General features: G+C 35.2%; 1 protein-coding gene across 3 annotated transcripts in view; it reads right to left on the bottom strand.

The window, feature by feature from the left end:
- DPH6 (diphthamine biosynthesis 6) overlaps nucleotides 1-24,803 on the bottom strand; it is a 205,239-nt gene that overhangs the window by 14,778 nt on the left and 165,658 nt on the right. For all 3 annotated transcript variants that reach the window (XM_032189005.1, XM_032189006.1, XM_032189007.1), the window contains exon 14: nucleotides 21,818-22,223. In XM_032189005.1, the coding sequence (XP_032044896.1) occupies nucleotides 21,818-22,223 (406 nt within the window). The remainder of the gene's footprint in view (nucleotides 1-21,817; nucleotides 22,224-24,803) is intronic.

Raw genomic sequence — 24,803 nt, 5'->3', positions numbered from 1 at the left:
AGGGGCCCAAAACTGAACACAGTACTCGAGGTGTGGCCTCACCAGAGCCGAGTACAGGGGGACGATCACCTCCCTAGCCCTGCTGGCCACACCGTTTCTTATGCAAGCCAGGATGCTGTTGGCCTTCTTGGCCACCTGAGCACACTGCTGGCTCATATTCAGCTGACTATCAACCATCACTCCCAGGTCCTTCTCTGCCTGGCAGCTTTCCAACCACTCATCTCCCAGCCTGTAGCTCTGCTTGGGGTTATTGCGCCCCAGGTGAAGGACCTGGCACTTGGCCTTGTTGAACTTCATGCAGTTGACTTCAGCCCATCGGTCCAGCCTACCCAGATCCTCCTGCAGAGCCTTCCTACCCTCGAGCAGATCGACACACGCACCTAATTTGGTGTCATCTGCAAACTTACTGAGGGTGCACTCAATTACCTCATCCAGATCATCAATGAAGATATTAAAGAGGACCGGCCCCAGTACCGAGCCCTGGGGAATGCCACTCGTGACCAGCCTCCAACTGGATTTGACTCCATTCACCATGACTCTTTGGGCCTGGCTATCCAGCCAGATTTTAACCCAACGAAGCATGCGCCAGTCTAAGCCAAGAGCAGCCAGTTTATTGAGGACAATGCTGTGGGAAACGGTGTCAAAAGCCTTGCTGAAGTCAAGGTAGACCACATCCACAGCCTTTCCCTCATCCACTCAGCACGAGTGAAGTTACTAGATGAGTTTTTCTCTGAGAGACATAGAACAGTTAATTTGGCTGTTTTCTATAGTGACATGTTCAAGTTTCAGCACTGATCTACCAGAACTTACGTCCATTGAAATGAATGGCATAATAATTATATTATATATATTTATACAATACGTTTAATTATTTTTAATTGATACATTCAGGATCCTACTTTACAAGAATTTATAGTGATTCACCAATATTAGTCATAAATCTTATGATTTTTAAAACATGAAAGTACTACCTGAACAACACTGATTAGCTCCAAGAACAGACTCTATTTTAAATTTAGGATGGAGTTATTTGCACAAAATTTAACAGTTTAAAAGCTAGACATCTAAAGAAAAACAGCTCTCTGTTTCAAAAGATTATTAATCCCATTGCATGCACTATAGGATGAAGGCTTCTTTGGAGGTGTCTGTCTCCCAACACAAAGAACTTAAGCCATTTGGTTAAACAGAACAGTTAACTTTTAGGCAGTTAGAAGAAATTAATCTTACCCTAAATGTCAAGGCAACTGTGAATTGCATCATTCCTAGTTATAATAGCAACACTGAATTTAAAATTGATGTCTGGTTAATTGAGATATTACTGCAGACAACTTCATTGCATAGTCCCTCGCATTAAATGATCACCTAATCCTTCCTATTATTCCTGAATTATTCCTGAATGGCTTTCCAGTCTCAAAACATTGGTTTCAAATGAAAATATAATAAATGTTCATAAAGGACAATAAAACTAAAATGTAACACTTGTAATAACAGAATGGTTTAGGCATGCTTTATTTAGAGTATACTGCCATCTGTTTGTCTAGTAAACTTTTCCTTGTCACTTCCATTGCTACAAAGAGTTTAATTTAAAAAATGTGCAGAATGCAGAAGTTTGCTATTCAGTGTTTCTAGCCTGAAAAAAGTTTTAAAGGAAATAGATCAGCTGCCTTAAAGCACCTATAATTAGAAAAGGAACTATACAAACTGGAAGCTTCTTACTCAGATCTGCTATTTTGTAGTCTCCTTTTCTGGTTATCTTTGTAACTGTGAGAGCATTTCAAAATCCTTACACAAGTGATTGGTCTTTACATTTATCATTGCTGCAGGGCTAAATTTAGACTTTTGTCCAAGCTTAGTTTTAAGTGTTGAAAACAAAGAAGCTTTTCTTTGACAGCTTAATTAAAACAAAGGAAGCTATTTAAATCTGCCCAAGGACATGCACGTCAGTCGTAGTCTTAGTGGTGACACTTGGTGGGCAGTATGTAAATGAGGTAGTCAAATGCATCATATAAAAATTGTTGTGTATCAAGCACATCACATACGTACTGTTAGGTAAGCTAGATGAACATGCTTTTAGCCCTGGTGAGCCAGATTTAGGTAAGACTAATACACTGCTCTAGGTAATACAATTTTTAACTGAGGGCCACTAAGTACACCTTAACCTGATTTTTGAAAATAAGAGGTGGTACCTCAGTAAAACCTCTCCCTACCTTTACAGGCTGTCTGGCACAGAATCCTCACAAAGCACTGTTTACATATTTAAAACTGGATTGGGAATAGTTTTGTGTGGATTACAATTATCAGCATGGTTTAGAGAGCTCTCCTCTTTAACATACGCTGTCTTCTATAGGCATGGGACTCTATAGTGCTGATTTTAATACTGACCTTGTTAGTCTGTTTTAGGCAAACACTAATTAATACAAGAAATGCAAAAACAAAACAACAACAATCAAAGCCAAAACAGTTTGGAAGAGAATTAAAGGAAATAATTCTGACTCCATTCTAAGTCAAGAGAACACTGACAATTGGGAAAGTTTTCTGGTACTATACCAACTCCTAATCATAGCCATGATTACCTAAAAAAAGAGACTATACTGGCCTGTAGGATATAAAGAAATTAACCTCACATAGCCCGCTATAGTGGGGTTCCCCATGGCTCCATTTTAGGACCAGTCCTCTTCAATGTTTTCATAAATGATTTGGATGAAGGACTTGAAGATTTTTTGAACAAGTTTGCGGATGATACCAAATTGGGTGCAGCTGTTGACTCTGTTGAGGGTGGTGAGGCCTTTCAGAGAGATCTTGACAAATTAGAAAACTGGGCAATCACCAACAATATGAAGCTTAACAAGAGCAAGTGCTGAATTCTGCACCTGGGATGGGGCAACCCTGGTTATATGTACAGACTGGGGGATGAGTAGTGGGAGAGCAGTCCTGCAGAGAGGGATCTGGGGGTTTTGCTCAACATCAAGCTGAATGTGAGCCAGCAGTGAGCCTTGGTGGCCAGGAGGGCCAACTGTAGCCTGGAGTGCATCAAGAATGGCATTGTTAGCTGGTCAAGGGAAGTGATTGTCCTGCTCTGCTCTGTGCTGCTGTGGCCTCACATTGAATGCTATGTGCAGTTTTGGGCATCACAGAATAAGAAAGATATAAAGTTGTTAGAGAGTGTCCAAAGGAGGGCAACAAAGATGGTAAAGGGTCTAGGGGGGAAGACATATGAGGAGTGGCTAAAGTCACTTGCATTGTTCAGCCCAGAGCAGAGCAGGCTGAGGGGAGGCCTCACAGCGGCCTGCAGCTCTCTCATGAGGGGAACAGAGGGGCAGGTGCTGAGCTCTGCTCTCTGGGGACAGTGACAGGATCCGAGGGGATGGCATGGAGCTGAGACAGGGGAGGGTCAGGCTGGATAGCTGGAAAATATTCTTCATTGAGAGGGTTGAAATGGCTCCCCAGGGAGGTGGTTACAGCACCGAGCCTGCCAGTGTTCAAGAAGCATTTGGACAATGCTCTCAGAAATATGGTTTGATTTTTTTGGGTGGTCCTTTGGAGACCCAGGAGTTGGACTTGATGTTCCTTGTGGGTCCCTCCCAACGTGGATATTCTGATTCTATGATTCTAGAAACAGCCAGCTGGCAGTCTTTGTTTTTATTTCTCATTTCATTCAAGACCAAATAATGATCAATTAGAAACAGGTATTTCAATCTCGACAGTTTTCTGTCACCTTTGAATCAATCAAATGTCTTCTATATAAAGTCAGCCAGACAGAGCAGAGCAAAGCAAAGCTGACAGTAAGAAATAAGACTTAACTATATGCAGTACAATCACATTACTAAGTCTTGATAATGCTCCACTGGTTATGCTAGTATTACTATGAATTCTTAGGGCACAGCCTATATAATTCTAAAATTAGTCTAATATATGCAATGTTTACAAAGTCTGTTCTAAAGCATTATTCTCAAAAAAATGCTTCATTTTTACTCTTTGATCTTTATCACAGCCACTAAAACCAAATTTAACAAGAAAGGCTTAATTCTCTCATACTAAGGCCAGAGTATATTCCTTTATTTATATCTACATGTAGGTTCATTTACTTACAAAGAATTGAAGTTCCAGTTATCCAGGTCAGAATCTACCACTTTGAGCAGTGCTTCACGCATATTTTGTAAGCCAAGCCTTTTTATTGCTCAACAGTATGTTAGCTCAGTAGAATGAAATATTTTCTGTAGCCAACACATTGTTAGAAAATAAACCAAACTACTGAATCCAAATTGTCAAAAGAAAAAGAAATATATGTCCAGTCTGGTCCATGGCACCACTCATTAAAAAAAAGTAATAGTAACTTCACCTTTGCAGGGCAAGTAGATGTGTTGTATTTCTGTATCATTTGCTTTAGAGTTTACTGTTCTACTTCTAATATTACTGAAGCATATTTCTAATATTACTGAAGCATATTTTTAGAGGTGATAGAGGTGAAAGGGTACTGTGGCTTGGTGCAGACACAGTTCATTAATATTTTTAATTTCTTAAGTTTTAAAAAAGAGGGCAGCTTCTCAGGAAACTAACACTACCTAAAAATTGACATTATATATTAGATTTTGGTATTCTTAATTTTTCTTTTCAATTTTATGCCATGTTCAATGGAATTTCTAAACTTTCATCAACATCTCCTGTTTTATATCCTGCTCATTATTTCTCTCCAGACTAAAACCTCCTGTGAGGAATAACAAGTCGTTTTCTTTTTGGAACCATGTTAGTTAAGTCACGTACAAGTCAGAATTATCTGAAGGTGATGAGCAGATGAGACAGAAGGGAGGAATATAGTCCTCAAAAAAATAATTAATTCAAGAAAGCATTTGTCCTCCTGAGTGACTGTGTTTAAAGTAGTGTCAATATACTGTGTAAGAGATTCTTTTAGGATTGTATGACACTTCCCTGTATTGACTTTACTACTTACAGCTGTTCTATACCTTACAAACATTAAGGGGGAAAAAAGAAAAACAAAGTGGCTCTTCTCTGGCTCTTCTAAAGAAATTGGTTACTGAGAAAAATTCCTTCCCATTGACTACTTTTTCTTTTTTTTTTTTTTTTTTTTCATTTTGCCACCAGTTCTCTTTCTTGTCTTCTATGTCTCAGTGAACTCTCATTTCCCACTACCACACTATTATTTAGGAGAAAAAAGCTCAGTTTAATTTTAAAGAAAAAGAAACAAATAAAATCAGAGCAGAGACGGTAAATAGCCACAGCCAGTAGCACAAGCTTAACTGTCAGGAGTAAACCATATTTTTCATCTAAACATTTAATTACTAATCCACAAACTATCACTAAGTTTCCTACTTGGTTAGCAAAATTAAAGTCTTATAAAACCATGCCAACCTTAAAAGCTATCAATAATTTTTAACAGAAATCACGCATGTTTCAAGTCCAAAACATACAAGTTTCAATAACTAATCCAATGATTATATTTTTCACTGAACTATAATTAACAGTGAAGTTTGTTATCAGTAGACAAAATACTACCTTATATAACGAGAATACAAAAGAACCAAACCCAAAAAATCTAGATATGTCAGAATAATGGTAATAAAAAACAAGCTTAATGCTGTTCAGAACAATCAGTACATACTTTTTTTCTATTATTTTTTTTTTTCAGAGCAAAAGGAATTCAAAGAAAGGTTCAAAGGTCTGGTTAAGAAATAGAAGCCAACAGCACATTATGCAATTATGTTCCAAGTTTAATTAGAGATCCTGTGGCAACACAAACTGTATACAGAAAAAAAAAAAAAGTAAAAAAAAAAAAAAAAAAAATAGATTTGAAAGACCTGAGTGTAAAAAAGGCATCATTTTCTCTAAAAGAGATTGTCTGACCTGAAGAAAATCCTGTCTCCATTAAAGTCAAAGGACATTTTACCACTGAATTAGGTGAATTCAGGCTTTCATAAACTATGTTAATTTACACCTGTTTACATCATCTCCTTTTTATGTCTTTAATCATTCTGGAATCTGCACTCCTGTGTAGAAGGAGAGTTGGCTGGAGAAAAAAATTGCCTAGAATTCAGGAGATTCAGAAGTTCAATTTCTGTCACAAAGTTACTGAGAAAACCTGAACAAGTCACTACCTCTTTTCTGTCTCCTTTTCTACAAAATACAGGTGATGATACTAAACTCCTTTCTGAGGAGCAAAAGAGAAAAACATGCTATAGCTAGGTGTATCTTTTTATTTACTAAAAACACTGCTTACTAAATTCCAACAAGACACACCCATGTGAAGGCACAAGAGGAAAAAAAAACAACTTGGAATTTTAGAACCTTTTGCTTAATGAGAATGTATAAGAAAGAAAAATAAAAGTTGATTGTAGACTACCAATGTCTACAATGGTGTCACTTATTAAAAAGATTTCATCCGTAAACACATAACTATTAAGGAAATAGTTCAGGAATAAAAGTGGAAGTTCATCATATTATTAATATGCTTAATAAGAAACAGTCAGAATGGTGGAATTTTTATTTGCAGGTAATTCTTTGCTACAGCAGATTGTTCACTACCCTGGAAATGTCACTAATGACACATTTTATGAATTTTCAACAATATCTCCATGGATAGAACACTGAGCAAGATGACCACATTTCTGTAATTACTAATAGTTTGAACTTACTACAGTAGTAATTTTTTTTTTTTTTTTTTGGCCCACATCCTACAAAATGGCTATAAACTTTCATTTGGCCTTTCATTTTAGCTTCAATCTTTCAATAAAATCTGTGTGAAAGGTTCCCTGTGGCTACAAGTTCCATCCACTTAAGCAGAAGGTCATGATTATGCTTTTAGGGAAAACAAATGGCTTTAGTAAATTTTAGATGAATTCTGTTCCTTTCCTGTTCATTACTTGACTTTTTACAGGATTTATCTAACATAAAATCTGTGATCCATAAAGAAGTCAAGCAACAACAATCACAGTCAAAAAGCTTTAAGTCAACCTAGTGAACTAGTCAACTCCAGTTCACAGCTACAGGATGAAGCTTGGGGGTTGATCAAGAAAGTTACCTCAAACATCAGATTAAAACACCCTTAGGAGCTTTAAGATCATGAAACAGATTAATGAAGCTGATGCAATTAATTCAAAACATGCGGAAATATTTGGCCTTTAGGAGGAGATAAAGATTCATATCTGGTCAAAGAACATTTATCAAATGAGCTAATATGGAATTGTCAGTTTGCAAACAGAAAAATACTAGTAAAAGGAACAACTATTGCTGCAGGAACACCAGTAATTGTTGTGCAAAATGTTGGCTAAGGATTACAGTGTATCTGCAAGCCTGCTTTTTAGTAAATGTGAACAATATGGATAAAGTTCCATAAGAACTTTAGAAAGAGCTCTAATATTGAATCCAATCATTTCAGATGCAGATTCCATCTATTTCCAGTCTTGCAATTTACCTTGAAATTATTTGAAAATCAAGCAGAGTTATTTCATTCTGATATAATCTAGCCCTCGCAAGAAAAACTATGCAAGAAAAACATGAGATTCCTGTGGGGAAATGGACAGCAGAATAATAGAAAAGAAACAGTTTGTTGAGTACATGATCCACAAGTGTAGGGCTAAAAATTATTTTCTGTTATTTGATAAAGTGTCTCCAAAGTAGAATTCTGGAATATTAGAAAATGAGTTTGGAGAATCCTGACCAGCAATTGCCACTGCCTATGTCTATTTCATGAACACAAAGAACACTTCAGATGCTAGACACTGTGAAGTAAGAAGAAGCCAAAATGAGTTTGCCAGGCTCCAATTATATGTAAATGTTTTGCTTGAAAACTGAATGACATATAACATCTTCAAGACAGATTTAATAATACTAGAAACTTAAAATAGCCTCTAAAATCAGAGTTTGAATTTCAGCTTAAGAGGAAATATCTGAAATTTCATAAAACTTCAGAATTAAAGTGTTAACAGCCTGCTTAACCAAATGATGAACACATTAAAAATCCAGAAAACACAAAATAAACCCAGTTTATTTGTCCTTAGCAAGACAAAGGTAAAAAGAAAAGCATAATACTTATGTTAAATAAAACCATAAAGGGTCTACATTTAAACCTTAGTTAAAACAGTATGATGAGATGTAAAGAAGGCAGGCCATTTCTCTCTGATTATATCATTTTCTGTTTTTATGGTCTCTTATGTTGTCAGGATGCTATCAGAGCTACGTGAATGATGCAGAAAAGTTTCACCAAAAATCAGCAACTGAAGCTATATTTTGGCAAATTTTTAAATGTATCTTACAATAACATGGAATTGTGAAATACGTTCACCTGATTCGTGTCAATGTGGAACAATGCTAGGGCCTCATAATGAAATGTGACCTTCTATCTTACATACCCTTGTATAAATAACCACACGTCCAAGAGAAAGAGTGGTTAGTGTATATAGTTCTTGTATCTTGCAAAAGAATGGTCTAGCAGTTCGTGTTGATGAAGGGTTTGAAGGGTAAACCTTGAGACTCGGGTCTGGGAGATAAGAGAATAGGGGAGAGTTTTTTGAGATAACTGCTGACTATTGCACAAGGCACAACTTTCTGACATCTGGCCCAGAGACTACTAAATAAGGAGAGGGGGGAAGCTGAAGAACGACCAAAGGACAAAGCCCGGGAGGAAAACTACGAGCCTTCAGTACGAGTGACCCCCAGAGGGACCACTGGAGACTGATATGCATGTGTCCATGGGATGGTTCAGGTCCCAGGAAACTAATTATAATAACCCTGCCTTTTCCAAAAGTGGTGATGAATATGTATTAGCCTAGGAGCATAAAACCAGCCGCCTGATGTAACACGTGTGCGTCTTGGTGGAGCAGAGACTCCTGGCACACCCAGCACTGTTTGTTTACCTCTATTCATTTAATAAATTGTAAACATTGATTGTAACCCTATTTGGGACTTAGTCATTTATTACAGAATCAACATGAAAGGAGACTACCCTCTGCAGAACAAAGCCCACTAAACAAATTAAAATCAAGCTTTGGACTTTACCATGCAAGGCATGACAGTCATAATCACTGACTTGCATATTGCTTCAGAAGTTCTCCAGAAGAAACTTTAATTTTGCTAGGAATCATGATTCTGAGGCAAAGCTGTACTACTTCTCTCCTACAGCAAAGATACACTACTCTGGCTGCTTACCACATCTCTACTTTAGATGGAGTCCAACTGTCTCCATGTAGTGATCTCAATGGCAATGAAAGATGCATCAATTCACAAGACACCTAAGTATTTCATTGTATCAAGAGCCTAAAAAAGGGATGTTTTCTCTTTGAATACTTCTTTTCCTCCTGCTAACAAAAAGCTGTTCTTTTAAAAATATTAACAACAATCAACAGGATGTGGTATGTTTAGGTTGGTGTGAGGACTGTGTGTGACCTATCAAGTTTCTTGTGTTTCTGTGCTACTATTTTTCTTCTGAAGTTGGGCTACAGAAACATATTAGTGGCTCCCAGTTTAATAAATAACACCCAGTAGAATCCATGCTGTGAATTTCTGTATGCATGGTTTCCTGCTACCAACTATATTTTCAGCATAGAACAACACATTTTTTAAAACTGAAGCTTTTACTTTATTATAATACTTGTATTCTGGTTTATGTCACATCTCCTTTTTCCAGATCAAGAGACTTTAGACTGCTGCCTCTTGATTCTTACATTGTTTTGTTGTAATTTGTTCACTGTGCCTGCCTTCAAGTTTCATTCTTTCAGCTGTTCTGAAATTATTTTGCAATTATGTTAATAACATAATTGCCATTATTTCCAATAGATTGGGATTTCATTTTACCTAAAAGACAAAACAACAGTAGCAAATGATGTTTGGTCTTCAGATTGACTTGATTTTCAGAGTTCACATTCTCACTATTTTCTGAAATTTGGGCTTGTTGTACGGGTCTTGGTGTGTGATATATCAGAATAAGGATCATTCTTTGGATGAACTAGAGACTGCAATCTCAGTAGAATCACTCTGGTTCAAAAGGCCTTGCCTCTAGTTCCATAGCTATTCCTGGCTGGTGTCTGATGCTCTTCCATCAATGCTTGGACAACTTTTATCTGCGTGTCAGAAAGATTAAGTTTTCCTACATTCTTCTTTCATGTGGCAGTTATTTGTAAGTCTTACTGTCTTCCAGAAAGTGTATTGTTTGCTTTTTTTCTCTTAAATGGCATAGTCGGAGGAACTGACTGGATATTTTTAAATTAAGATAACTATTTGAGATTTCCTAGCCAACTCAATGCTAAAAATATACTCTCTCTTATACCAAATATTCTTTAATATGACACCAGTGTACCCTGGAATGGGTAATGTCTTTTTAGTATAATTATTGACTTTGAATGGGGATGCTTTATATGCTGAAAAGTTCTGGGATCCTTTTCAGCCTGTCTGTAGTATATTCATAAAACGTGAAACATAAAGAACACAGGGAAAAATTGTAAAAGAACATTATAATCCGCTTAGAATAACTCCCACCTAACACCAAACACCAAAATGTTCCTTCCAATTAATACCCATCAAAGACAGTTTTTTTAAGCAGCATCATATGGTAAACTTAATGTAGAGCAAGCATTGTAGCACTAATCTCTGGAGCCAGGAAGTATTATCCAACAAGTTTCCTTTCAAAATGAAATCTTAATATGCTTAAAAATTGTGCAAAACTCCTACATAAAGTATTTCAAACAAGTTAAGCAAAAAATGACAAGCATTATTAAACAGCTGAGGGTTCCATAACTGAATTTTTAAAGGTTTTACACTATCATAATAGCCAAAAACAATCACACACACACACAAAAATATTTGAATTTAGAAGAACAGTAAACGTAGAAAGGCCTAATCTAAAGATAGAGATCCTGATTATTTATATAGCTGTTATAATTTGAGTAACCCAAATAAAATAGTTGATTAAATCACAGCAGGTATGTTACGCTACATTTTATGAAAGAAGAGGATTCCAAGTGCATTCTATGTAGTTAATGCAAAGAAAAAATAGAGCAATCAGCTAAATTAGAACGTATTTATCTTTATGTATCTAATTGTAGAAAATGCCTTAGGCTGTGTTCAATTAGTCATACTCTTCATAAAAGTCTGGAAACGATAAGATCCCTTGACAATTCTAAAATTATGTAGTTATGCCCAATAGATGAGCAATCTCAAAACAGATTTGATCTCAAACCCCTTTCTGAAACAAGGCAAGCATTTCAATGAACTATTGTTCTTCAACATTTTCATTACCTAGTCTTACTATAGTGCTGCCTCTAAACAGCGCCTCATTTTGAGGGTTGCTGAGTATCTGTAATTTCAGCCAAGAACTTCAGGAAAAATAAAGCTCTGTAGTTTTACCATCTTGTGTGAAGTTACCAAGTCGCTTACTCCTGTGCCACAAAATAAATAAATAAATAAATAAATAAATTTGTATATCTCAAATAGATTTACATCTATAACACCAGCATATGGGTGATATCCTTAAGGGTAAAACAGGTGAGATACTGTTTATTCTTATGCCTAATTTCAACCCAATAGCCAGTATACTGAATTAACATGTACTAAACAGAATTAGAGAATAGATTTTGTAATAAAAAATGTTTCCTTTATTGTAAATGAGGTGCTATTTCATTATGTTTGTTTGTTTTCATTTTTTATAAGGAACAGATTCTATGAAAAGTTGATGTACTTTTACCTTACCAAAATACATCACTGGAAGGATGAATAAAGACAACTCAGTATTCTCTAAGTATCAGAAACAGTTATCTTGAATATACTTTTTTTTTTTTTTTTTTCCATCAATATTGCTATTACATATTAGATAAAGGGAAATAACTTTGTTTTTGATTAAATTGAATTGCCAGTTCAAGACATGACATTACTGATGATACAAATTATTCAACTTCATAACAGGCTTTATCATTATCAAATGAATTAGACTCTGGAAAAACACTGGTTTTATGTTGTCATAAGAAATACTGCAGAGAGATCACAGCCCATTGTTAATTCTCATTCTGAACTTGTATGAGTTCTGTTAAGGACGGCGATGGAAAGAAAAAAGGACCAAAGTGCATGTTGAAGAGAAATGAGTTTAAAAAAAAGAAAAACAAACAAACAAACAAACAAACAAACAAAAAAAAAAAAGCAAAGAACCAAAGAACCACTTCTCTTTCAAAGATAGACTACAATAGGAAAAGCTTGCTTATTGGGTTCAGTAATTATTATCTTAGGAGTGGTAGTTATCTTTTGCAAGAGTATGCAGTATTAGTGACAGAAAAAAGATTTTTTTTTTTTCAGAATCTTTGGTAAAATTTTCAACCAATTAATTATGATTTAATATATCATAGAATACTTTTGGTTGGAAAGATTCTCTGTCATTAGATCAGTTTGCTGAGGGCCTTGTGCAGTCAGGTTTTGGAAACCTCTAAGGTGGAGATTCCATAGCCTCTCTGGGCAGCTTGCATGAGCACACACTGCTCTTGTGGAAAAAAATTGTGTCCAACTGGAATCTCTCCTGCTGCACCTTGTGACTGCTGCCCCTTGTCTGTGCATCTCTGAGACAAGCCTGGCTCCTTGTCGACAACACCTGTCTAGGTAATGCAAGACTGCCATTTGGTTCCTCCCCAGCCTTTTCTTCCCTAAGTGGAACAAAGCCAGTTCCTTTTCTCGTATCTCTTATATGTCATGCTTCTAACCATTTACTTTAGTGGCTCTTCTCTGAAATTTCTCCATTTTGGTGATCTTTTTCTCACATTCTGGGATGCCACAAGAATAGAAGTGGTATTCCATTGGCAGCTCCTTCAGTCGACCTGCTGGCTACACTCTTGCCATGCAGATATAAGAAGAAAGAGAAAGAATATTCTAATTTGTTATGATGTACAAAAATTACCTATTCTCCAATTAGCCAGTGTTGATTTATGTGTAAGTAGAAGTGCCTAAAGGGACTATGTTATTAATGTACTCTAAGTGTCAATGAATTAGATCTATTAATTGGATTTTAACATAGCAGATCTGATGCCTTACAAGTAAAAGCAGAGGGAAGTCCAAAGAAGGAAAAATTAAAATAAATAAAAATAAAAAAATCCTAGCTTGTTTTTTCTAAAGATAGCAATTTTCTCAATGACACCTAATAACCTTATGCTATTTTAAACTGAAATTCACCAGAAGTTTCAAAAGAAACAGACTATTGAGAGCATATATTATGCATTGTCCAATGATTGACTGCAACAATGGCAAAATACTTTCTTTTGATGGTTAGTTACAGCTATTTTGTAGCCTTAAAAGTTACAGTGCATGTGGCATAAACAGAAAAACTTTTCACTTTTTCTTGTTGTAATAGCTGCATTATATCAGATAAACAAAACAACAACAAAAATAAATCAACCCAAGGCCCCAACCTGTTAAATGGGTGGGAAGTGGTTGAAGAAAATTACAATACTTTTATGGTATTGTAATGTAATATGTAATGTAATGTAATATGGTATGGTTTTATCCCCTTCATAAATGCATGCTGAAAACATTTTAAGCAGAGGACTGATTTCATAGACTCATAGAATGGCTTGGGTTGGAAGGGACCTAAGGTACACTAGACCAGGTTGCTTAGAGCCCTGTTCAGCCTGGCTGGCAGGGAGGGCACAGCCACAACCTCTCTGTCAAGACAAGACGTATTTGTGCTATGTCTAAAAATTAGACAATAATCATACAGTGGTGTCCTTCAGACCAGTTTCCAGTGGCAGTTCCATAGAACTCCTTAGAGGTCTCTAGAAATGAGACCAAAAATGTTGGCATGTTTAAACAGTGTCAGAGAAAAACTTTTCATGTAATTGTAAATCATAATCTGTGACGTGTCATTAAAAACTGAATTTGTCATAAATGGTTTCTGGATAGACAGACAGAGCATGTATGCCTCATATATTAAACACCAGATGATCCAAATTTGGCAATGACTGAATGCTTGATGATATTTTTGTAAGATACTTTCATAGGTGCTCTCTGTCAACAAAGTACTAAACAAAGTTTCAAAAAATTCATTTTGATGTAGTAGGAGGACGCTTGCTCTTTATGCATTTTAGGTGCATATACAAAAACGTATGCATATATGGACAGACCATGTATACTTGCACCTGTCTAGAAGATAACAGTTTTCCAGAAGACTGTTAATCTGTTCAGATTCCTTGTAGAGCTAATTACCAAAATTATCCCTTCTGACTCATTACAGAATATATTGGTTTCTCATTCCGTAATCAAAAACTCTTTACATCTACTCTTTCAAGATCTTCACCTTATAGCCTACTGTTTTTAGCAAATTCCAATGTTTATTGAGATAACTAATTAAATAGCATCAAGCAGCAAAGCCACTGCCTGGATTACCATAAAAAAAAAATTGCTTCTATCTTCTAAACTGATTAAGGGAGGAAAGTGAATCAGGTTTACACATCAACAAGTTTAGGAAATTCTTCTTTATGATCTATGACTTTTTCTGCAAAACATCTGCTTTATGGCAGGTCCATTTTGTCCCACTGGTCATGGCATGTAAATCTTCAACAGGAAAACTAAGAAGTCCACACAAATAATTACTTCGGTTAAGAACTCAGAAGTACTTCAATACAATGTGAAAACATGACAGGGAACAAAGTGTAACCTGTAAATGTATTGCAGATTTCAGTAGCTGAAATTTGGAAGAATTGTGAGGTTGTACACAGGTAGCTTTAAAACAACCTTATCAAGAGATTTCTAGTGTTATGTATTGAAGATAAAAAGTGTATATTCTAGATCATTTTGGGGTCAAGCAATTAAAGAACTTGCTTTCTTTTAAAGTTTTAGCTAAGATTTTTATGTATGGCTGTGCCATACATAGCCTTTAGATATCACATGCTCTCTACTTTGAAGAAGAAGGTGTTCTAGATTTTCTACCTGGCCTTGGCACCAAGTGGTTGAATTTTTCTCAGTCTAAGATCTGTGCTCTTAAAAAACAAATTTCCCATCCTAAAGGACAGAAGGCAGCTGCCCTGAAGTAGGATTTAATATATTTTAAACTGCCTCACAGGCATAAAACACTTTCCTATGCAAATTCATTCAAGATGCAATATTACTATTAAAAAATAAATAAAATCTGCAAGTTTTTGATAGAAGACAAATAAATCCTTTCTCCATTATCTTATGTGAGACCTTCACAGTGACTTGTAGAAGGTACAGTAACAGCCTTGAAAACAGATACAAAAACTTTCAGCTTGTTAAGAGTTATTTAATATATCAGGTCCCTTGACTGGATACTTTGGGTAGCAATAGCAAGATTACAAAGCCACCTTTGTAGCCCAAGACCAAATTTAGCTGCTTCTACCCTTTTGAAAAGTCATTTTAAACACACTCATGAATCACATCAGTGTTTCTTAATTGCTTATATATACATGTATGATAGTCTGATTCATTTCTCCAATGACTAATTTAACCATTTCTTTTTTCTTTCTCTATTTTTTGAGCAGCAGCGTAGGTCTGCTGCTTGAACCTGGCAAATACCTGGCAAATTCTCTATTCTCTTAACAGAAAACCTGAAGAATTTGAATTTTCCTCTTCTTTCAGTTAGGCAGCTATTCTTGGATCTTCTATTTATTTTAAATTAATAGGACTTGGTAGAAAACCAAGTTCATTTTTATAGTGTACTTCAGACAGCAACATGATATTTTAAAAATATTTCTATTTGGCCAAATTATCTACGTTAGCCACAACAACTACATCATTAGACTGCAAAGCTGGTCACATCAATTCTTTTTCTAATCTCAATTTGTAGCCTATTATAAATGCTCTCCAAGTTAATAAAAAATGTAGAAAAAAATGTCTTCTGTTCTTCACAACATATTACCTAAAACATCGTAACATACCAAAATAAGTCCAAAGAATAGGAAAAAAAAAAAAAAAAAAAAAAAAAAAAAAAAAGCTGTCTAATGAAATAAAGAGTTGATTGTGAACACTTTGGTCTAATATAACAAGATCTGTATGTCTGAGTATGGAGAAGAACTTGATAGTAGCCTATGAATGTTTGACAATTGTAAGCAGGAGTATCTGGGTGACATACTACTATGAACAAGAGGAACTTGCAAGTAGGATTCATCTCTTTTCCATTGTTGTAAATAAAGTAAGAAATTGTGCTTAATAGCTGAGTGTTGAAAAGATGTCCTTTTATTGAATTGAATTAAACTCTTAAATATTTTAAGGGAAAGGGAAAAGTCATCATTCGGAGCCTGAAAAGTAGACTATATGTTACAACAACTGAAACTAAGCTGTAGTTTGAGAACTGGATGATCTGAAAGGACATTTATATTTGTGAGGTGTGTCATTCTGCAGGTACAAGAAAGGTCTTGGAAATGATCAGGATGTGTTGTTTGGTTTTTTTTGTGTTCATGTTATTTCTCACATGTGGAGAGCTACCATTCATTTAAATGCTGAAATTCACTCAGTAAGTTACATAGATCTACATTATGGCAAAAACAAAACTAATCCCAAATCCTAGAATTCTCTTCTGGATTGGAACAATCTTTAGTGTCACTTTCCCTACATACTAAAAAAGTGAAACCCTTATATCTCCATAAACAGAGAACTGTAACATCTGTACTAAATTCCTCCCTCCAACAAATCAGCCATAATAATTTTATCATCTAAAAGAGGACAAGAGAAGGCATCAGGTCTGTGATAAGATCTACGTGTGATGAGAGATGCAATATTGAAAACGATGTTTTCATATTCTCCTCTCTTATTCTCTGACTGTCTGATACTATAAGATCATTTGCTTTATTTTTGGTATACCAAAAGTAGCAAGTAAGAGACTAGTAAAATATGAGGGGAAAAACAGAGGGAGTATACAAGAATCATTGCACCAGAAATGCTGGGGATCTAGACAGAAGATCAACACTACTTTATGTTTCTCTGAAGTCTCTGCTGCTACTGGAGCTGCTTGCCAATGTTTCTGGGGAATGACTGGAGAGATAAAGGTCCAGAAACTTTTTGTAGTTACTGAAAACATTGCATCTCTTGGTTCACTTCTGGATAACTCTGCCTGTTCTTGCTTTCCTTTTGTTTTCCTCAATATACTACTTTTTAAATAACCTTGAGAAAACAGACTACTTGACTGTGTAACTGAGTATCATTCAGATTTGGCTGCGGTTTGCCTTATGTAATTCAAGAAAATTCATTAAATAGACTAAATTTGGTTTTCCTCTGAGTGGTACTGACTACATGGCCATTAATGTAATTAGTTCAGCTTTACTTTTTTTAAAAACATTCTTTTAAGTACCTTTTTTTTTTTTTCCCCCAGTGCATGCAAATGCATTGTTAAGAAAATGTGTATTTTTATCTTCACTTGATGTACTTCCACTTGCCTAAGATTTATGCTACATAACTTATATCTAACAGTACTAGAACCATGTGCTTTGGAAAGCTTCTAGAAAAATGTATAGATAATTCAGTATTTTAATAAATGGAATACTTAGTTTAAAAGCAGTATGTTGCACATACTTCAGGAAACTACTATATTAGTAGTTTCCTAAGATTCCTAAATGGATGCCTAACAGCACTTCTGTTTCCACGGAAGAAACAGTCCCATTTAAACTAAGATTTTCTACAGTCCAGTTGAACTCTACTTGATCAGTATTATAATTATTTTTAAGTTATATATTTAAGTTAAATTACAGTTACCATATAATATAAGTTATATATTTAAGTTAATTTTAGTATCCTTGAAGCTGATAAACACGTAAGTAAAAATATTCTTTTAGTCCCAAGCATTTACAGAGTACAGACACATTTTAAACTAGTTACATATTAATTTTAATGCTGATACAAGGCTGTATTTCTATGCCTGTTCTCTTCTGCCTTTTTATATTCACTCTTCATTTTTTTTCTATAGTATTATAGAGGGATTATGTAATATGACATTCTGGTAAATGCAGTACCTTTTCTACTCCCTAATAAATATTCAAAATTATTTTGCATACATCCTGTGAACAAGGCTTGTGAAATCATAATGGGATGACTTATGAGCATTCAAGTTCCCTATACTGAAGTATAATCTAGCCAACCGGATGGTATAGACAATCATTCTGACGTGTCTATATTAATGTATATTTAAATGAGAATAAGAAAGAAATAGCCAAATTTATGTTAAAGACTTCTAAGGGCTTAACAGCATCTTGCTAAGTATATATGTCAGCTTAATCTAATCCTCCTACCTCTACACGTTCTGTGTTCTCAGCATGGTGCCCATAATGCTCTCGTATGTTACGAGTGATTGTCTCTGAAAAGTTCATCATCAGTACTACACTTCGTTCAATAAAACTTTACATCTGCTCTTAGGATGACAGAAAGCTATCTGTCTCAAATTTGCATCACAAACCTTTAGCTTCTTTTGACATCTGTAACATGTAAAATAATAATTTCCATTAACCTGCTACAATATGTAGGGTACCATATATTCTTGGTTCTCATCTTACTGTGTCAGATACAAATAAACTAGCTTCTCTAATTTATTTGGACTGTTTCAAATAAATTTTCTATTTTTTTTTTTTTTCACCAAAAAAGCACTCGTCTCATCAGAAGTTCAATTGAGAAGATCTGTGGCATCATTCCTTCCTTTCAATCTAATGATTTTAAATTCTAATAAGAAAAAAATATCTTATTTCTTTCTCATGCTTTTGCTAGAAGAGACAATACATTGCAATTCAAGATCTTTCAAGAATTCTTGAAGACTATTTACTAATCTTATGACATGATGGAAGTCCACCTGAAATGCAGTAAGATCCCTCTGATCTTTTGAGGCATGACAATTTCTATCTATTCCATTATAGATATATCTGTCTGATGTGCTTCACATTAAATATATTTGAATAGCAGTGTCTAGCATCCCCTGCTAGGTTATTAATACTATCTTTCCCCAGCAGACAACGGACCTGATCAAGTTGAAAACTCCAAAAGGACAGACCTACTTGTGGGATTAACAGTGTCTAACATATGTTGGAGATCAGACATGTCAGTAATGGCTCATCATACAGATGGTTAGCAACCAGGACTACCTGAGCTGAATTAATAAATGCAACTGAAAAACTGCTCTCTCAATAACATTTATGTTTTGGCAGCTGTCTCAAGGAAATAATATTTTTTAAAACTTCATGTACTGGGCCTCAGATTTTCAAGATCAGAACACTTCTGGTCTATTCTGTGTCCTAGTAAAATGCTTCTCTGTTTTTGAAGGACATCAACTATCTGATGAGTAGCAGAAGTTATTTGTGATACCCAATTGGACATACTCTAGAACAGAAACTAACCTTTGGAGGTAATAGAAATCATTATAAAGAGACATCCAAACACTCAGAATATCTTATGGTACCTCTACAGAGACAGGTATGAGCAAGTTCAGGCCACTTGGAAATGAAAAGACACAAAACGGTTCTATTTTGGAATCCAAAACTGTTTCCTTTTGTGATTTTCCACAGTCAGACTCATGCATACACAAGTATGCCATAAGCAGAACATGCTTATTTGAACTCACCTAGAATCAGAAAAAATAAACATTTTTGATTCTAATCAGGCAACAAAATAATGTTCTGGGTAATGTAAAACACGCCATTTTTCCTCTCATGGTACTGAATCCAAATTTGGGGAGAAGGCTGAAAAGTTAACAGGTTGCTGTAAATGAAGCCTGAGGACCACTTAACGGCTAAATAAGAGCATAGGAATAAAACTGGAAAAAGTGTGGACATCAGAGTTTAATAATCCCCAGTACCTTAGGCTGATGTTATGGGCACATTAAAATAGTGTAAGATTCAAAAGAAGGTGTGATATTATTTCTGGTATATTACATCTGTGAAGCATACTAAAGGACACGTCTGCAGTTATTCTGACAGACAAAACTAAATACTGCCAATAAGGACTATGAAGACAAAACAGATTATTTTTATCTTGCTTGTGTATGCTGTCTAGGGTATAGTGAAATGCATGGGAACATCTTGGAGACTATAAAGTGCTCATTTAGCTGACAGTTAATACATATGTGTGAGTTAAATTATGTGAAATATCATTAAAAATAGTACAAAAGACAGTCAAGGATATATTTCAGTAATAGACTGCATCCTTTGGAAAGGTGAGGACACTGGACACTATTTGCCTTTTGAGGCTCCAAGAACATGTATTAGCAGGACGCTTAAATATATCTGTGTCTTAACAATACATTAAATTAGTCTCCTTATTCAAAATCATGCCATGTACATATATTCATGTATTATATTCAACTGAAACTATCAAGACACTTCAGCAGCAACTGTTTTAATATGAGAAATTATTTTCAAATAGCACATTTCTTCTTCCTATAACATGAACTTTATGGATGTGTGTTTCCTTAGTAGCCAAATTTATTTTTAAATTCTTTATCAATGAATTAGTGCTACTTTTACATTCAATGTATTCTATATATTCTACAGATTGCAAGGATGTATCTCTTACCAGTGAAGATAATGATAAAATTACTATAATGACAGGAATTATTATGACAGTAGAGAGAACTGAACACAACCAGAATGAATATATGAAAATCACAACAACTTTCTATATCTATGCCATTATTAGTGTAACAGGAATCAAACTGAATCACATTTTCATGCACACAATTTACAGATTATATTGAGCAATATATCTAATAAAGCAAATTAAGTTTATTTGGAAGTAATTATTTTATGGCCTGAGAAATATCAGAAAGGGAGCAGGCAAAATGATAATGTTAAGTCCATGCCAGAAACATGTTTTATCAGGTTTCCTTTTAGCTCTTAAACAAGTTGTAGTAAAAACAACAACATTCTGTCAGACTGTATGTTCATTCTTTGCTTCCTGGATTAAATATGCTTACTCTATGCCACATTTTTATAGCTTTCAATTCCTGTACTTTAAATCTATTAAACAATGTCAAGTTGAATTTTCTTCAAAAACTGCTGCAGGTTAAGAAAAAAAATAGGACAGTAGACTATTTGAGGGCTAACATTTATGTCAGCTAATTAATATGGATCAGTTGTGGTCTGCAAGGATTTTTAAAGTGCATGCACGTTTGAGACAAATATAGACTAAGGATATGATTTGGTTCCTTCTCAAATTGATAGCAAAGCTCTTACTGATTTCAATACAAGTATGGTCTACCAGTTTGGTATGTCTGACAGATAAAAGAAGCTTTTGTGCTCTTGGGTAATGTTAGTTTTCCCAAATTGATTATAGGCCAAAATAAAGATGTACACCATAAGAAATAATTTATAGTTGCAACATTATATTTATTGTCCTGTACTCTCTTTACCTGGTGAGTGAATGAAATTTTGAAAAATTAAGTACTGGGAAAAAAAACAGTAATTTTTTTGGTGAGCAAGGTCTACTTAACTGATAACCAGAAACCAGCACATGTTCAAAACCAGACACCCTCTTATATGGAGGGTGGAACACCATTTCCTTGTTTCAAAGCATTAATATTTCATCAATATGTCTCAAAAGAGTGCCTGTCTGCACAAGGGATGTGGTTATTTGAACATAGTTCTAGATCAGGACAAAAATGGACTACCAAATGGACTGTTGTTCAAAGATGTTTAAGCAAAAGATTCACGAACCCTATGTTAGACCCTGAGGCTGCCAGATTTCTCAGCATTTTCTCTTTTTATAGAATCATAGAATAACTCAGATTGGAAGATCATCTAGTCCAACCTCCTGCTCAACATCAGGGTCAGCTGCCATCAAACCTTCTGCAGAACTAAACCAAATTACCTTAATTTTAGTATTATGACATGTTTTCTATCAGAAGTCTTACCTGTTTGTAGTACTCCAGCATCAAAGACATCCTTCTTGAAGAAAGCTCTAAAAGACAAAGGACTTGCATTGCAGTCTTCTGAAAGTTTCTCAACTGCTTGTCTAAACACAGAAACTAAGTCAGAAAGAGGTCCATCTAAATCTAGCTGAGAAGCAGATGCTGAAATCAAGCTCAGGCGTACAGAAATTGAAGCACAAGATGCAGAACTGGACTCCACAAATTCACAATCAATTTGGAAGCCCTCTGATAACATCTTCATTGCAAAATGTTTTCTTTGAAGTGGATCATCAAGTACAGCAATAACGTGCCATTCAATGGCAGCATCTTTGGGTAAGTGAGATACAACAACCACAGTGAGCATCCCACACTCCGCAGCTACATCATTATATGTCTCCGAATCTTCAACCTAAAAGAGAAACAAAATATTGTGCATATTACACAACTGGTAGAAATTAATGTTGCTCTTATTCTGATGATGTATTCAAAAATGTATGTGCAGTACAGTTATTTCTTGGAACCTGTTTTTTCCCCTAAACTTTCCTTCTTAATGAAAAGTCATTTTGAGCAATTTATCTGACAGTTAATATCTGCTCATTTTTTCCCTTCTATACTTTAAAGAAATACTGCTCTTAATGTGTTTTGCAATGAACAAATATCTTTTTTTTTTATATGCTAATTTCTATACACTAATACGGACAGAATGGACAGAATTTATATTCTTTGAAGCATAGAAAAGGCAGGAACAACAATGAAGCAACAACAATGAATTAATAAAACACGTAGAGTTATTTTAGAAGTCAAAATACTAAAGATACAGTTTAGATATTGCAAAGATAAAGTTCTGAACAGCAGAATGGTCTAAACACACCCGTTTAAAAGATAAGAGCATTTTCTTAATAGCAGAATTCATTTTGAAAGTACTTTAAATTATTGTTACATCAACCAGCACATCTAATTATCTTATTTGGTAAGTGAACTCTGAGTAACTGACCTCCTTTTACTCTAATGGCATTAAAGAAGTGGGAGAGGCTTTCTGCTTAATTCCTTGTAAAAGTTTTTGTATGGATCACTTTGGAACATGTTAGCAGGTACTGGAAGTGAATACAACATTTCAAGATACTGAAATGTTCTTCCATGAGACAGAGGAAGAAATTGTCAATTTGCAGCCATTTCAACCCAAATTAATTGTACCTAAGTACATTAAACAGTATTATCCCTGAATTTTAGCAAACCTATGATGAGTTCATAAAATAATTATCTTGTCCCTGTATTTTTGCAATGTGTTTCATCCTTCTTGGTCTGAATACAAAAAGGCCTCAGAACTTCAGATGAGGAATGCCAAATTGCAGTGGGCTGAAGCCCAGCTGCCCAGCCAGCAAAGCACCACACAGCTGCTCTTTCCTGCCCCAGTGGTACAAGTAAGAAAAGTCGTGGATCAAGATCAAGACAGTTTGATAAATGAAGTAATGACGAGGAAGAAAGGAAAAACAAAACAACAACAAAAAAGAACACCCCCCTAAAAAAAACAACCACAAACCAACCAACCAACAAACAAACAGAAAAGATGCGAAGGCAATCCCTCAACACCTCTCACAAGCAGACTGATGCCCAGTCTGTCTCTGTGAATGGGTACTTTTCCAAACCCTCCTTCCCCTCTGTTTTTTTTTTGCTGCATAAGATGTCAGATGAGATGAACAGCTCAGGTCAGCTGTCCTGACTGTGTCCCCTCTCAGCTTCCCTTTACACCCAACCAAATTGTTGTGTGGGCAGCCTGAAAAATGGAGAAGGCCTTGATGCTGTGCAGGCACTGCTCAGCCATAACTAAAACATGGGTGTGTCATCAGCACTGCTTTGGTCACAAATCCAGTATACAGCATCATAAAGGCTTTTATGAAGAAAGTCAGTTCCATCCAGGAAAGACCCTGTACACACATTTAGGTCTGCTGTCACCTTTTACTTAAATTCATATTCTCATACTCCTATTGAATGACAATGTCAACTTATGGAAAGCAACTCAAATTTATGATATATATACTCTCTAAAAGGATTAATTTACATTATTTTTATCTGCTTTTTGAGCAAACAAGTTTTAATTTGAACAATTTCAGGCATTTATTCCACCCAGCAGATATTTTCTGTCTTACTCATTCCTCTATTTTTTTTAGAGAGAGAATACAGTGATCATTTAAGATTAGTGACTTACATCATCTTTCTGTACACAGATAATAACTTTTTTTTTATATACCAATTTGCTTACTCTGCACTATATAATGGTAATGTTGTCCATTGCCTGACCTCTGAAAGGAAAAATAATAACAAGGCAAAACTGTCATTTTACCTGAAGTCGATAAGGCCATGTAACTCACAGTACCTTCAATTCACAGGCTCAATTTTCATCCACTTGCTCTCAACTTTGAGAGGAAGAAATAATGACAGGTTACAGGCACTTTATTTCAAAATTCACTCACAAGGTTATTGACAAGCATTTTCCACAGAATGTCTCTGATGTTTGACCCTCATGAGCTGTTTACATGAAAAATGCACTTACTTCCATATTAATGACAGTGGAGTCTAATTCTACACCAAACATGTAGCAATTGCTTTAGCATTTCTGTTTTTGATATGGAAACAAAAATAGGGATAATTTGTCTCAAATTGCAGTCACTTCAGTCATAATAAAATCTCACTGAGTACTGTTTGCTTTCAGTACTTTCATTAGGCAATCTGGGGCTGTTATTAAGGTACCAACACATAAATGTTATATTAGCACTTAACAGGAGGAGCACAGTATTCTCCTCTAGGAGATGAATTCTAACCTTGTCAATATAATTCTGCTCTGAGTGCTGTAAAAGAGTTTGAAAAGATGAAATACTGAAGCTTTGCACTGAGGAATAAAAAAAAAAAAAAGTCATGCTCATTCAGGCTTAAAGGCCACTTTGCTGGCCGAAGGTGCTGAGGTACTGTTTAGAAAAAAAGTCTAGAGAAG

Source organism: Aythya fuligula, chromosome 5 (assembly GCF_009819795.1).
Source record: "Aythya fuligula isolate bAytFul2 chromosome 5, bAytFul2.pri, whole genome shotgun sequence".
In the NCBI taxonomy this organism is placed as follows: domain Eukaryota; kingdom Metazoa; phylum Chordata; class Aves; order Anseriformes; family Anatidae; genus Aythya; species Aythya fuligula.
Note: the sequence above shows the minus strand (reverse complement) of the source record. Positions and strands in the feature narration are given on the sequence as shown.